The sequence below is a fragment of the Conger conger genome, chromosome 14 (assembly GCF_963514075.1).
Source record: "Conger conger chromosome 14, fConCon1.1, whole genome shotgun sequence".
Taxonomy (NCBI): Eukaryota; Metazoa; Chordata; class Actinopteri; order Anguilliformes; family Congridae; genus Conger; species Conger conger.
The window spans coordinates 40,552,487-40,568,084 of NC_083773.1; the positions used below are offsets into that span (position 1 = coordinate 40,552,487).

General features: G+C 42.9%; 2 protein-coding genes across 3 annotated transcripts; one reads left to right on the top strand and one right to left on the bottom strand.

Annotated features, from left to right (window-relative positions):
- The first annotated feature begins 6,820 nt into the window (after nucleotides 1-6,820).
- Nucleotides 6,821-9,191, top strand: zgc:109913 (regulator of G-protein signaling 9-binding protein). The gene is made up of 2 exons (XM_061218851.1): nucleotides 6,821-7,028; nucleotides 8,650-9,191. The coding sequence occupies exons 1-2, from the start codon at nucleotides 6,827-6,829 to the stop codon at nucleotides 9,189-9,191; spliced, it is 744 nt and encodes a 247-aa protein (XP_061074835.1). The 5' UTR covers nucleotides 6,821-6,826.
- Nucleotides 9,192-11,189: 1,998 nt separating this feature from the next.
- Nucleotides 11,190-15,138, bottom strand: ube2c (ubiquitin-conjugating enzyme E2C). Of its 2 annotated transcripts, none has more exons than XM_061219750.1 (7): nucleotides 15,004-15,138; nucleotides 13,903-14,067; nucleotides 12,996-13,023; nucleotides 12,826-12,912; nucleotides 12,040-12,244; nucleotides 11,578-11,637; nucleotides 11,190-11,371 (listed from the first exon to the last, which is right to left on the bottom strand). In XM_061219750.1, exons 2-7 carry the CDS (start codon nucleotides 14,001-14,003, stop codon nucleotides 11,334-11,336), a joined length of 519 nt encoding a protein of 172 aa, XP_061075734.1. In that variant the 5' UTR covers nucleotides 14,004-14,067; nucleotides 15,004-15,138; the 3' UTR covers nucleotides 11,190-11,333. The 2 variants fall into 2 exon arrangements, with proteins under 2 accessions (XP_061075734.1, XP_061075735.1); XM_061219751.1 differs by having other exon boundaries at nucleotides 15,019-15,084.
- Between the last annotated feature and the right edge of the window lie 460 nt (nucleotides 15,139-15,598).

Consider the following 15,598-nt stretch of genomic DNA (forward strand, 5'->3'; position numbering starts at 1 on the left):
AAGAAGAAATGTGCCTGGTGACCCCTACATCCAAGACACACTAGTATCAAGGAACCAGAGCAGGAGTCTCTATTTATAATGTAAAAAAACTATGACATATTTGAAGCACTTGTTAAATATACAAAATTGAATCTTACATTTTCCATTTTATTAAAACTGGACAATGACAACATAACATTAAACCTGGTTAAAATTTTAACAAATACCAATTTTTGTCAGTCAAAAATTGCATTGTACGCCCACAGATGGCCGATTGAGGGATGCCGAGATGACATTAGCACAGACGGTAAGAGCAGTCGTCTCATTGGCTCAGGAGGTAAGAGTAGTCGTCTGGCAGCCAGAGGATTGATGGTTCGATCCCGCCCTGGGTGTGTCGAAGTGTCCCTGAGCAAAACACCTAACCCCAAATGCTCCTGACGAGCTGGTTGGTGCCTTGCATGACAGCCAATCGCTGTTGGTGTGTGAGTGTGTGTATGAATGGGTCAATGAGACGCATCGATTGTACAGCGCTCTGGATTAAGGCGTTAATTAAATGCCAACCATTTACCGTTTGCTGCGCTAGGCAGCTTTGCCGCTAACAGTGTGTCACAATCGTTACTGACGTTCAAAGTCTACTGCACTCCTCTCACACCAGGGGGCGCTATGGAAAAGGTAGCCAACCCCTTGGCAGAAAGTCAAAGGCTAATGAACAGCTGCCAAACAAATAATGCAACAGCAACTTGAATTAGTGATGATTACATGACAGTTTGTCAAACTGCTTAAAGCACAATGCATTAAAATCACTGTTAAAGCACAATGCGTCATGTTGCCAATAAGGGTAAAATTCAGCTCTGCATCTTATTGTGTGGATGACCACAGTTCTCATACCTGCCAGGGTCATTGTAAATACAATTCTTCCAAATTAGGATTTATTTCTGGTCAAAATAAAAGTTCAAATCTCCCACTACCCAGGAAGACACGGCACATCAGTAGGGCTGAGCCTGACTGACAAGGGTCCTCAAAAGTATTAGACCATAGGATTTTCTGGGGTGGTGCTGTCCCTGCACCTCAGCCTCACACTAGCTCATGTGTTGCCTTCAAATTTATTAGGTTTTAGTCTGATTCCCCGCGATAATCTAATATTTCATAACAGGAAGTTTATTCCGGGTTCACAATAATATATATTTTTTGTTAGTTTTTATTTGATTTTCAAACGTTCTCCTCCGATTTGTCTCAATGAAAATCTTGCTGAACCAGTCGGACGAAGGCATCCACTTCCGCATTGGTTTAATTTCAAGAGAGATGGCGCTGTTCCAAAGTGGTAAGGGAGGGGCTTATGGTGGCTGTTGTCTCTGTTACTCTGAGTGGGAGGAGGAATGAATGATGTTCCTCCTTATTGTTTGCCTTTGAAAAATAATTTAACGGACTAAGTAAACGCCCAACAGTTGTTTGGTGACTGCATTCCGCAGTGCTGCAGTGTTTTCCATCTCGGTGGAGAAAATGGGGTCATTAAAGTCTGTAATGCTAGTTTTAGTTTTCATATTCACTGCACATTTAATGTATTTGAGATGAACAAGATATTAAAAACCTGCATTCTCTTTTGAATTCTGATTTACAGGTTCGCTTAATCGTCGTAACACCGCGGTGGGGTAATGAACAGATAGATTCGGCAAATAAAGAGCTGACATTCGTGTAAACGTAGAAGCAGTTGAAATATACTTAAATTGCTGTGCTATGGGCATTGCTACTATGATATGTAGGGGGGCGTATATGGGAGCTCTGTATGACCGGCTGCCCTAGGCCTTCACTCATAACAGCTGTAATTACACGTTGCAAGATCCGCCAGCTCCAGAGGCAGATATCGGTGGGGTGAGGACCGGTCGCTTTGCATTCCAAATGTTGACACTGCCCAGTCGTGATTCAGTGAGCAGACTGCGCATCGCTGTCGCCTGAGAGGGGACTGAAGTTGCGAACTGGATTTACGCACATTTCAGGTTTTCTCTTTCTTTGTCGTTTAGTTCACTCCCTTGTATGCTAGCCCTACTGCCCACATAGGCCTATAACGCATATGCATCACCTGCCCACACATAATCTGCCTCACACGTATTACATTAGCTACATCTCACATGCTATCAACACACATTTCATATAAGCTCAGCTGTTCATTTCTTACCACCATTTTTAAAAAGAATGATAGAAGAGCCTAAATAACAGCATTTTAAATATGCATGTCTTATTTGGTCAAAATCGCACCTGGACAATCTAGAGGAGGTTACGTAGAGAATGTTAATCTCTGCATTACGCGTATAAATGTGTGTGATAGAAAATATGGTTCAAAAAGGTTTGAATTTAAGAACACATTTAGCCGACCTGAATTTTATAACGGGAATTACTACACTGGACTTCTTAAACTTTGAATGTATTCACTTAGAATTGTAAAAAATGTTTATATTGTTTTAAATTCGTGAGTGCTGCCATTGGGTGCAAAATGTAGCCAGAGATTGTGCAGTGGGGAAAGGAGGGACCCAGGCCAGGTCCCGGTGCAGTGTGATTGACAGTCCGGGGGTTACGTCCCAAATCTCACCCATGTTACAATAACATGGCAACCACAGTATGGGCACAATAAATCTCTCTAGTGCACCAAACAAAGCAAAGTTCAAATGAATCTTCCCCAAAAGCAATACAAAGGAAATTTATTAAAAAGACATTCAAAGAAACCCAAACAAACCAAAACTCATACAGTTGAAGGTGTTGGTTAGGACACAGGCCAGAGCAGGGTCACAGAAGATTAAAACCTCTCATCTAAAACAAATAGTCATTCTTACTCCTGTGAAAGGAAAAATGTCTTCTGCAGATAGATTCCATACTCTGACCTGCCTGACCAAAAAGAGCACAAGAAAACAAAGTGAGCAACCTGCCCAAACACCATTCAAAAAGACAAAGAAAACAAACCACAAAAAAGCCACAGAATGTCTATACAAAAGCGGTAACGTTGAACAACAAAAATGTCTGCACAAACATTTTCCTTGCAGCAGGGCTTAAATAGGGCTGCAGGCAGGTGGAGCCAGTCAATTAGGAGCTTATAAGGGTGGAACTCCAAATTACAGATAGAGTGAGTGAAACACAGGATCACCAGCAAAGGGAATTCAAAAACGCCCCAGCACCCAATGACAATGGATACATTTAAACATCGACTCAAGAATAAATTATACGCTTAAAAAAACGGTTAAAAAGAAAGCAGCAGTCACCAGTGTCTGAATTTTACTGGCTGCTTTGCTGTGAAAGCCCCACACAATCTGGACTGAAAGTGGCATACTAAACAAAAGGGCGATAAAGTAACAAGTTAAAGCAGACAAGCCTAAAGCAAGCCTAATAGGTTAAACGTCCAAACCTTGGACTAAACAATGGATGACTCAATGTGGGCCTGAAATTATAAATTCCATATCATAGATGGGACAAAGCAGTCCGTTAATGGAAATCTCACAAAGTAAAAACAAAACCATTCATGGAAGGCAATCGACAAAGTCCAGATCATGCACCGGACAAAAGCCAGCCCTTAATGGAATCTGGACCAAAGTCCAGCTTGTGGATTTCGTCCCGAAATCCGCCCATGTTAGAATAACATGGTGAACATAGTTTAGATGCAACAATAAAGTAACTGTTTTGTTTTTGAGCACAAGGGGCTTCATTGCACCAGCACATAACAAGGGCACATGAGATGGTCCAGAAAATACTAAAATACTTTCTAAATGATGGAACAACTTAACAAATCCACATATGGGGAGACAGTGGAAGAAAAAACATCCATTGCGACTGCATGTTATTGTGGGAGGAAATGATTGACTTTGTAGACTGTTGGGAAGGAGAAATCCATCCCTGCAATCCAGTCAGGAAAACACTTCACACTAGATCCAAAAAATGGGTCTTTATTTCTACGGAAAGAGTGCACCTGCTGACAGAGTCAACACTGCACTAAAAAAGTATTATTTACACCAATCCTGTATACCCTCTAAGAGGGACTGTGCAAAGTGTGCCAGTTTCAAGGATAACCACCTCATTCAAAAAGAAAGTAAAACTTCCCCCATTTTTGTCATATTTCTTGCTCAAGGCCTGTAGCAGTCGCAACTTTCCAGCCCATGAGATATTTGTATCTGGCTCACACATTTACTCAGTAATTTATTTTATATAAAAGATAGGAGCAATGCTGATCAGGACAGAACATATTATTATATCCGTATTTCTTAAAAAGCAATATACATAAAAAAAACCTTTCCTGGAACCAACCGCTCGGCAGATCGAGAGCAAAGTCTCTCACCAGGACCATGAAGTGATCTTAAAAAATGGAACCAGGTCTTGGCCCCTAGGTCAAGGAGCTTATGTCTGATCTGAATAATTGATTGAAATTTCACCGGTAGTTTGTGATGGATTCCTTCTATCTGCACTGCAGTCACAATAACTTCCCGACTTTCACAACCAAACACGTACACAGCGCGAGAAAATTGAGAATTCAATACCCAAGCCTGTATTGGTAAGCGGCCTATACTATATTGTCGTGCCAGAAAGTGAAATTGACATGCTGTCCACCAGGTGGCTGCACCAGCCCTTCTTAAGGTATGGCCACAGCAGTGATTCATTGCAATCACTGTAGCTGTGGCCCATTACCGGGACCCATACCTTATTTTAAAACTGTGTGAAAATGTGAATTTGGTAAATGGAATGTCCTTGCTCTTTCAAACATCAGTTCAAAGCCACGAAAGTTACAGATGTAGCAGATGCATGACAGATGGGGTGAGGTGGACACAGATTTATACTAAAGATTTTGTGAAAAAATGCAAAGGATGCACTGATGTTTTCTTGCCTTTTTACTGGGTCAGGAGCAAGGAAAGGAAAAAAGATAAGCGATCTTAATTATTATTATTGCCACTTTTCCTAGCCTATCCCAATGGGTGGAGCTAGGAGTAATAAAAATAGCAAGAAACAAAAAGAAAAGAAAAGATGAGAAATAAGTGATTGGAAGGAGCCGCTAGCGTTTTTTGTGGGCACCATGGCAAGAGCACTTTTGAGGGTCTTTTTTTTTTTTTTTACCATTCTCGCTTCTCTTCCTTTGTACTATTTTGGGTTGCCAGATTGTTTTGTTTGCTTTGGTACTTCTGAAGACAAATCTTGATGTTAGAATGTGTCGAATAAATGAGTCCTTTATAGGCCATGGCTAAATGCAAATGTTGAGTGATGTTTAGCAGAAAACGGGTTTGATTCAATTTCATATAACATTGCTAAAATCCAATAATTACGTCATAGTTCACTCCCTGGAGTGACATGACTAATGCATATTACAGCAACAACAGCACTGCTAGGCTGAATTTGGGTGACCAGTTCAAACCCAGCTGGAAAGATTCCTGTTTGGCTCAGATGAAAAAGAGCCTTACAGTTGCAGGGTTGAGCCTTAGCCGTTGAGATGCATTGGCAGGTTAGGGCCTATATCAAGTGTTAGAATATACAGTGCAGTCCATAAGTATTTGGACAGTGGCACATTTTTTTGTTGTTTTCACTCTATTACTCCAGCATTACTCGAAAACAAATAAATACTTATGGACTGCACTGTAACCATTTGATTGATTAATTCAGCACTCCTATTCTGAGACACTTTATGTGTGCCCAAGATATTAATTTCAACGATATTCAACTTGTATAACAGGGAATTCATAGTGTTCGGTCAATAATCGGTGATTAGAAATAAGAAGGTGAAGAGGACTCTGTGTACCACAAATTACTGTCATAAGACTACTTTTGACCAAAGCTATCATTTAGCTTATTTATCTCAGTGAAAAGGCACACATCAAATTATTACAAAAGAAAACATGAATTAAATACAGTGTATTGTTGTTAATTTGTATACTGCAAGATAACGACGGTACAGTACAAACGCGCAATAGCATCCGATCTTTAAACTGTAAATTTGATTTGGTGTCGAAAGCTTCCGGAGATACACAAAGGCTTACTGAAAGTGGTTTCCAGTTGCACTCTTGCGGACTGTGATTGTTTTCGCTTACTCAACAGACTAATGTTAGTGTTGCTCGGGAGACCAGTCACAAGGGAGCACCTCTGTTCCCGCTCCACAGAAATGTTCTCCGATCATTTAACGAGAGATAAGCTGAAGATCCTGAAGCTTGCCTTCACCCATCCAGCACCCCAGCCTCTTCCAGGAATTAGCAGTGAAATTCATTACCAAGCCACAAAAAAATGAAATTGCATTCTCAGAACAACACACATATACTAAATTTGACCCCTCCCCTCTCTTACTTCCAGGCATTCAGACTTCTTGAGAGTAGGTGTCCCACGGCATCAGCTGTGGGACTTGGGGTAATTGAAACCCTGCCAGTCCCAAAAGAGCAGAACTCATTGGACGCAGGGGGTGTGGAAAAAATGAGGGTTGGGCCGTTCAGAACACACATCGTAATGAGGACAGGAAAGAGAATTCAGCCTGGGAGCTGGGAGCACGGCGCTGCAGTCCGGATCCTGACATCAGAGGTAGGGATTCTCTTCTTTTAACTTACACACAAATACACAATCAGGTTTAAAATATTGTTACTGAAAGCAAAGTTAGATAAAGCACTTGCCTGCACAAACCAATAGACAATAAGTGTAGTAGACAGTAATTATTGAATAATCAAAGGTGAAGTTTTAACTGATCTTCAAATTGTTGAACTATTGGGATTACTTTTTTCCTCTTGACATTTCATGAATTCCAGGATATCACAACCATTTCATCTCAAGAACATGTGGACCAGGCTATTTCTGCTCCATTCCAGAGAGACCTTGAACTGAGTTTTACCCATGCAGGGTTGAGATGAACCGCTGGCGGAAGTCTGTGGGGGAGATCCAGGCCAGGCGGAGGCCAGTGGTGGAGTGCGAGCGCGGGCAAGCCGCCCTCAGCAAGGTGACCGCCTGCTACCAGCAGTTGGCCACCTTCCTCGGGGGCAGCTCCGACTGCAGCCGTCTGCGGGAGGAGCTGGAGGAGACCCGCACGGTGGCTTACACCATCTCCAGAGGTACGGCCGTCGTGCTGCGGGCACAACTCCAGAGCTCAGCTACTGCTCGCGTGGAACACAGTCCAGGGAATGCACACAGCAGGGGTTCCCAAACTGTGGGTGGGGACCCCATGTTGGATCGCTCGATTTCAGGATGGGGGTCACCTGAAAAATCTTGTTGAAATGTCATTTTTGTCTCTTTAAAATATGCAAATGTAGGCCACTACATGTTGTGTGGATGAGGTGTTGGGGTTGTGACTGGGTGGGGTGTTGGGGTCGTGTGTGTGTGGTTGGGGTGTTGGGGGTCATGTGCGTGGTTGGGGTGCTGGGGTCGTGTGTTGGAGTCGTGTCAGTTTGTAAACATTTGTGTGGGTAGGTAGTAATATTCAAGGTTGGAAACTTTTTTTGTAATGTAAGCGTTACTGATTCTATAACTCAATTGCTTTCAGTTACCAGTAGTGATTGCTACAGCTGCATTAGAATGTGCATTTAAGAATATTCTGCTCACATATTTGTGATTTCACACCTTAAAGGGTTAACAGGAATATAGGGGAATGAACAGGAAAGGAGGGTCAATTGCAGGGGGTTATTTGCACAGACTAATAATAATAATAATAATAGTAATAATAATAATAATATACTTTATTTAAACTCAATAGCATCATAGGTCATGCAAATGAAAAGAAAACAGACATACCTCTTTTCGTGATGGTCAAGTGGTGAACCTGCTAGTGATTTAGAATCTCTAACATGGATAGGAAGGTCATTATGAAGCATAGGGCCATTAACTGCAGACTGCAGTTACCATACCACATGCATAAATAAGAAGCCAACAATCAACAACAGAGTTGAACTTTAGTAAATGAATTGTCTTTACTTTTGGCATGGGATCCTTTCATCCAACACCTAAAAAAACAGGAATACCATATTGTATATAACCTCTGGTGGGGGATTGCACTGTGTATGCACTTGGATTTCTACTGTATTCCCATTAAATTAGATGCTGGTAACTATTTGTGCATGAGATGCAAAGGTGTATTGTATGTCAGATGGAAGAATGCAAAGTGCAGGGGTGTAATTCAACCAAATATCCATTACATACGGATATTTTAACCAAAACATGCCATAAAAATTTGAATTGCTTTTACATGTTCCCCTAAAATTATTCACTCATATAAGCTCACATTTTAAAATTGAAATTGGCAAAATATTCTAAATTCCAGAGCTTACTTTCCCATGGAAAGTGTCCAAGAATTTGCCTGAAATTTCCCAACCCTTAGCAACACAGAAAGCTAGGGTAGCCCTTACTCTAGAACATTGGTCCCCAACCCTGTAGGTCTTCATTTCAACCCTAATTTCACATGCCTGATTCTAGTAGTTGGTAGCTCAATGAGATTGCTAGCTACTGAGTGAAGTGTGCTTTGTCAGGGTTGGAGTGAAAGCCTACTCAATGAGTGTAGGTCTCCAGGAACAAGGCTGGTGGCCACTGCTCTGGAAGTCAACCTGGATAATGGGAAATAATCAATCCTCATTAATAAATACGGTTTATCATCAACCAGTTAACGCCAGTTCAGTAGCAGAGTGCTGACTGCCCCCCCTCCCTCCCTCCCTCCCTCCCTCCCTCCCTCCCCCCATGGCCCAGGGCTCCAGAGGAAGCTGACAGCCCTGCTGACAGAGGGGGAGCTGGCACAGGATGAGCGGGAGGGGCTGGAGCGGCTGTGGGTTCTGCTCATCTCGGGGCTGGAGAGGTTCCAGCAGGACCTGTGCAGGGCCGCCTCCCTGCAGGACCTCTTTCCGCTGAAGGCGAAGCGGGACCGCCGGGCCCTGGTGAACACGGGGACCGCGGGCGGGGGCTCGGGCGTGGCCGCCAGGGCCGCCTCGGTGCAGCCCCCCTGGATTCGGGCGGGAGAGGACCCCAGCCCGGACCTGCGGGGCCACGTGCTGCAGCTGGATGCCATGGCCCAGGAGATGCTGCAGAAGGTCAACGTGCCCTTCTGGACGGTGGAGTCCACACAGGAGGCCTGGGCGGAGGAGGGCGACACGGAGCCGGACGGGGAGGAGGAGGAGGAGGCCGGAGGGCAGGCGCTGGAGGTGGAGGTGGTGCCCACGGAGCAGGACAAAGGGCACGGATGCTGCCGGAACCATCGCTGCCGGCTGGGCTGGGTGCTCTGTCTGCTCAACTGAGCACCGGCCCCCTCAAACCAGGGTGCGCAAACTCAGTTCACCCGCTTCACTGCCCAGCAAGCAGGTTTTCATCTCAATCTTAATTTGGCAAACCTGACACCTATTTAGCAGCTGAAGAGCTCTAGCTGTTGATGCGTGCTTTGTTAGGAAGGGAAAACAGGACAGTAGATGTCCAGCAACAGGGTTGGAAACCACAGGCCTAGCTAACTTAAAGGCCCCCTCTTATGATTCAGCAATTTTATATAAGGTCTACCAAACAAAAAAAAACACCCAGCCAGTTTCTCTCCCGTTAAGCTGAACAGCCCATTTTGGGTGGGTGTTTTTACATGCTGTCCCTGATTGGGACTGACAGGAGAACCCCTCCCATCTCCTGCCCACACACTCCTGCTCTGAAAGTAGACACGGCATCTGTAAATTATCCTACACTGGTTAAACCATACATCCTTTCCTCAAATCACGGTCCCTGAGAGCTCAAAGGTTTTTCCACCTTCCCTTTACCTGGGAGTCAGGTGTGAAGCCAGTCTGGAAAGTCAGTGCAAATAGTTCTGCAAAAGTAGCACTAATTGTTCAGTTCATTACATTGGAGGAAAGCCGACCAGGGCCGGATTTGGATTCAAGGATTGAGGATCCCTGCCAGGCATGCTTGAGCCAGAGTCAGATCCTGAAGTTGAAGGCATGGAAGAGAGATGAAACCAAGGGCCCTGCAGAAGGTATCTGAGTGGTAACATCTAATCGCAGGCTACAGGTATACCTACAGGATACCAGGCTACTTGGCTAGTAAAGCACTGTAAAGTGCTGAGATCCTACATTGAAGCTCGTATTGTAGCAGATTATAATTGTAACAGAAAAGATTAAAGATACCCAATCAGTAACTAAAAATTGTCCACTCAAACAAGCGTTTAAGATTTATGTTGCCTTGTCTGTGAATCTCAACAGGTGCACCTGCAGATGGCCTGCTGAACAGGAATATAATTAGCATTTTACACACAAAAAAGAATATTGATCAAAATCCAGAATCTACATCAGATCTAAAGCCAAACAGAAGACCTTTTGTTTGCGGGGTTTTTTCTGGAAACAAATGTGGTGTAATGTCTTATTTTAAAGATTTATTTTACCAACTTAATTGAGACATGTTAAACAATGCAAGAGACCAAACATTCAATACAATTTGAAACATAAATGGGGGCCTTTTAACATGCATTCAGAGACAAAATGGTCTATGAAGGCCATGCTTCAATGGTATGCATGGGACCGTGAAAACACTTCAGCACCTTTTTATAGTGGCTGTAATTAGCGTTTATCACTGCTCTCCTCTCAATCTCGTTGTACATTGCAAATTTCCAATCACAGAACTGTTTGCAGCCAACAAAATAAAACTTTCATTTCCAGACAGCAAATGAATACTTGGGATTTTATTCTCTTTTTTTCCCCCACAGGCATCCATAGTGCAGTGCACTCTCCTACACAAGCTCTGGTTTACTTTGTGCATCAGTATTGTTCTTCAGTTCCACAAACTCACATATTAAGTTGCATAGGCACCAAAATGTGTCGTGCACAGCAGAAAGGAATAACTCAATTTCGCATTTTGTTTAGATCAGGGGGTAGGGAACCCTGGGTGGTGTACGACTGGTAACCTGGCTTCACAAAACCAAAGAACCACTATCGGGCGTAACCGGTACTACGAAGGTGGTCACCTACTTGTTAAGTGAAGACAGGCTTTGTTAACCAAGTGCTGTGCGCATTCCCGTAAAAGTGTCAGTTTATGCAAAAATGAGCCAATAGCAGAGCAGCTTGGGGGTGTAGGCCACTTGTGGCATATTGGGATGAAATAACTGTCTGACAGTGAAGCGGAGGAATTTCAATGAACGCCCTGCATTCACTGAAACTTGATTCATTAAAATGAATCCAGAGATGTCGTAAGATTGCTATGGTTGTAGAGTAGGGCAGAGGATGAAAAGGGACCCGAAACCAAATTTTCATTCCATTCATTGAACAAAATTTACCATAAATGTCTTTATTCTCATATGCTTAATACAAAAAAACAAACAACTGTACATACACAGAAACAAGGAAAAATGTACATAATTATACGCCAACAGAAGAAACACAGAAATAAAACAGCAGCGGTTGAGATGTCGCAGGTCAGTTCTTGTAGGTTGCGAGTAAACGGGCTTTGTAGGCTGAAAATGGAAGGAAAGACTCATTAAAAAAATCAGCTTCCAGGGACAGTTAACACCCAAAAACTTGTGGAAATTAATAAAGCGAGTTTCACAAAGGGCAGTGCACATCATTTTTCAGCCGTCAGCACTGATGTGTGCTGAAGGAGAAGAGAACTCCATTTGCCAGAAGCGGGCACAGGAAGCAGCCGGTGAGGCGCGGGACTCACCCTCCTTGTTCTCCCACAGCTCAGCAGCGCCTGCATTCATCGGGCTCTCGTTGTTGGGTTCTGGAGAGAAAGTGCAGTTAATGCAAGGCTGCAGGACAGGACGACACTGCCTTCTGCAGTATTGGGGCATCCAGTGACATTCAAGAATACAGGAGATTCAAATCTGATAAATAAAAAATAAAGTTTCTAAATAAGTTGGGAAATGGTCAACACATTTTACCACACCATTTAAACATATAAACTGAAAGGCTACAGAAGTATGAAAATACCATAGTAACTGCCAATTTTGAGAAGGGAACACCTGAACCATAATACCATAGTATAGAAAGTTTCAATTAATAAGCCTACACACTTAGCAGATGTAATGGTTCAACTGCTCATTGAACGAGGGTACAAATCAAAACATCTCATAACCAAACCAACTGACAGCTACTGCCAAAACACCCCTCCGCACGCCCTCACCTCCAAGCAAACTCTGAATGGACAGCAGTATCGAGCGGACATCGTAAAGGGCCGACCACTTCTCTTTCAGGATGTCCAAGCAGATGAAGCCATGCTCGTCGACATTGGGGTGGAAGCAGTGGGTGATGAACATTACCCTGGGCGCTTTGTAGGGATACCCGCTGGGGAACTCCAAGGACAGCTTGTACCTCAAGCCTTCATAAACCTGCGGAAAAAATGGATGAAAGAAAAACAAACAAGTTATCATGCAAGAGTCGGTGATGAAACATCTTATTTTGCTGGCTTGAAATGAATCATTTTACAGCAAAAGTGACAGAAATCCAAATAAAATAATTCGTCATTTATAAATTGGATGTTTGGCGAAATACGAACCCGGCATACCACATTACAGTATGTCAGCGGTGGCGCAGTGACTCTTGTCAGTAGTTTGACATTGTACAAAAGATGGTTTCACAGAAACATTTTTAACTTTAGCTTAAGTGGTTCAAATTAAACAGTGACACACAAACCCAGTCACAACGGAAATTTCCACACGTCATTGTTTATGACTGACAACTGTGAAACAGCCACTGTTGCTATACTCCGTAAAACCACCCCGCCCACCGTGAGATCCTCAACAGCTGAAGGGAACAGCTGCTTCGGACAACTGGATTATAAACCAGGCAGCACGTCTAGACATCGCCAGGTGCAAGTTACCATTTGACTGGTGCTGTATACTCATTCTGCCTCATCTAAACATCTAAATTTGTCCATGCCAGGTTAGTCAGCTGCTAACAGGAATCTTACCGTTCCCTGTGCGCCGTCTATAGTCCCAATCCACTTGAAGAGGTTATCAGATTCAGGAAAAGCTGAAATTCCCTTGTCTCCAGACATCTGTAGAGAAAATCAATCTAAACTGTTAGTGGGAAGAAAAATATTTATATAAATCAAATAAGAAGCAAACGAACTAATATTACCATTAGTGTCATCAATTCTTGTTGTAGCCTGGAGAAGAAATAGAAAAAAGTTACTAAAGCTTAGCTACATTTTCAGCGTTTTGCAAAAACAAAAGGACACATTCGGTGCACAACGCTTTTAATACAGTTGTGCAAAACGGCAAAATACAGATACTCCCCCCTTACTGTGCACATCGGTTAAACGTTACCAATTCAACAATTCATATATTTTCAGAAACTTAGAATTGGCCAACTTCCAATGAAATCAATTCGTGTTCGGTGCAGAAATGCCCAAGATTTTATATAGGCCTTCCCGAGACGAATGCATTACAAGCTCATTTTCAAGCAAATTCATTTGTGAAAAAAAAAGAAGAAGCTTTTAATCAAAGCGGTTCATAGATGTTGGATCGTTTCATGCTTAGCAACCAGCAGCCATTTTGATTGTGGGTTAGCTAACCGATAGCCACTAACGTTAGCAAATTACTCCCCATTTCAAATTGTGTGCAACGACGTTAACGTTCCACTGTGCCTATAAATGATGGCTTTGACAAGCAATCCAACAAACATCATTCGGATTAGCAAACCCGTTTTGTTACACAGCATCCAAGGCAAATTCCTACCTGCCTCCGAAATTGCAGTTCAGTGCATCTCTATGACATGTAACGTTAGCCAAGTTAGATGTCTGAATAGGCTGCAAGTAAAGTAACGCCAGCCGGTCAGGTTAACTAGGCAGTCAGCTTGGCGTGCAGGCTGTCGTTAGTTATGTTAGCACACCAGCCATGGTTTGTTTATGAAGTCGGTAATTAACAGTTACGCGCTAACGTTACTGAATACGTCTGGACATGTTAGCTGATACCAGATAGCTATATTAGGGAAAAGATCTTAACCCCTCTTCCCAAAACTTAAAACACTGACTAGTCAGACTCACCTCTTCGAGACCGATCCCCTGGCTGCGCTTCCCCCGGTCTCGCTACCTTTCAGCGCTGTGGTAGAAGAGGCTGCAGCAGGATCCATATTCTGAGAGGCCATTGTTCCAACTTCTTCCAAGCAGAAAAACTCGCTCCGATTTAACAGGTTAGCTTTAGTGATGCCACTGTTGGTACAAATAATTTAGCTAACGTCAGCAAGGAGCAATAATTGGCAAGCTAACGTTAACTGTAGCTAGCTAACATGGCAATATACCCTCAATCTCAGACGCATTATATCCAGCGAAGTTGCAAGCTAGCCGATAAACCATCCAGTGCGAAATTAGGCACCGTTACGATTGCAATTCTGACGTCCGCACAATCTTGATGGCTAGTGTACCTAGCCATCTGGCAACTATTCCGCAGTTAGCGCGTTGGATTGATTATATTAGCCAATTCACTTAGCTACCGTTAACGGTAAACGTACAAACGTAAACTAAAACTTAATCGAGCATGCGGTTGCCTAATGTCGACAGTAACTTGGCCAACTAGTCATGCAACGTTAGATGGGCTAAATGGGGGATAGGCAAGTTGGCTAACGACGTTCTCTTAAGACTTCTCCGAGCGTGAAATTACGCACAGACCATCTAAGTTAACATAAACTAAAAGGACTACGCGTTAAATATGTAGCTAGTGCTAAATCTAACTCAAGACGGTCTAACTTGGCTTATTGTGGTAGCCTAACGTAATGTTATTGCTACACTCATTACCTAGCTATATTAAGTAATCGTTATGCTATCGTAAGAACCCCTTAACAGTAACGCTAGGTAGTCGTAGTGTCGCATAACCTTAAATAATGGATAATGCTAGAAAATCAGAAAACCCAGTGTGCCATAACGTTACTCTGCCAATATTAAATGTTTTCGTAGGGCATAGCCAACGTAATCTAAGTAACATTAGCAGTAAAGCATCGTTAGCTTAACTAGCTAACGTTAATGGTATAACGTTAGCTATCTAGCTAATAAAACAGTTTAACGTTAGCATATCACACACAATCCATCACATCCTATTTAGCGAGCGCTAAAGTTAATAACGTAACAATTATTTATGAAAACGTAGTTTACCGTATATCGACATACAATTATCAATGACCAGATGTGCTCTGTCACTCGCCTGTTATTTAAAGCTGCGTGCAACAATTCAATTTCAAATATTATCCCGCCCCTCCGTTTAAACTTTTTCCTCAAACAGTTTCGCCGCCCAAGTCTGAAAATTGGCCAATCGGAGTGAGCTATTTAAAATCAAAGCAACGACTAAGCAACCTTCAGTAAAGATGCACTTGGAGGCGATTGGACAGGAGAGTATCGGAAGTGACTATGATAGGTAGAGTTTTAGAGTGACATCAGCTTCGATCAGGCTTGCAACATCACGGTGAAAGAGTAGCATTTGTACCTTTGCGTTGTGATCTCCTAAATAACTCTTGCTCGCTACATAAATCCACATACACCTATTTTCCGGTACAGCAAATTTAAGTTCATTCCCCGTTCCATCCGATTAACTTCTGGGTTTTGTCGTATTGGACTACTTTGTGTGGGCTACTGATGCGTATAAATGCGTAGAAACCAGTACCATTTGTGCTGTAGCCTACTCTGGGTTAAAAAAGTTGCAAGTTACTCAAATTATTTTAACACAATTGCGAGGAACGGCGTTGTAGTGTTA

What these genes read in the sequence shown, in the direction of transcription:
- zgc:109913 (XM_061218851.1), top strand. Translation starts at nt 6,827, where the DNA reads ATGAACCGCTGGCGGAAGTCTGTGGGGGAGATCCAGGCCAGGCGGAGG. An exon ending in GGCTTACACCATCTCCAGAG is followed by an intron (nt 7,029 to 8,649) that starts GTACGGCCGTCG and finishes CCCATGGCCCAG; the next exon opens with GGCTCCAGAGGAAGCTGACA.
- ube2c (XM_061219750.1), bottom strand. Translation starts at nt 14,003, where the DNA reads ATGGCCTCTCAGAATATGGATCCTGCTGCAGCCTCTTCTACCACAGCG. An exon ending in AGGGGATCGGTCTCGAAGAG is followed by an intron (nt 13,024 to 13,902) that starts GTGAGTCTGACT and finishes TTTCTTCTCCAG; the next exon opens with GCTACAACAAGAATTGATGA. An exon ending in CATTCAGAGTTTGCTTGGAG is followed by an intron (nt 11,638 to 12,039) that starts GTGAGGGCGTGC and finishes CTTTCTCTCCAG; the next exon opens with AACCCAACAACGAGAGCCCG.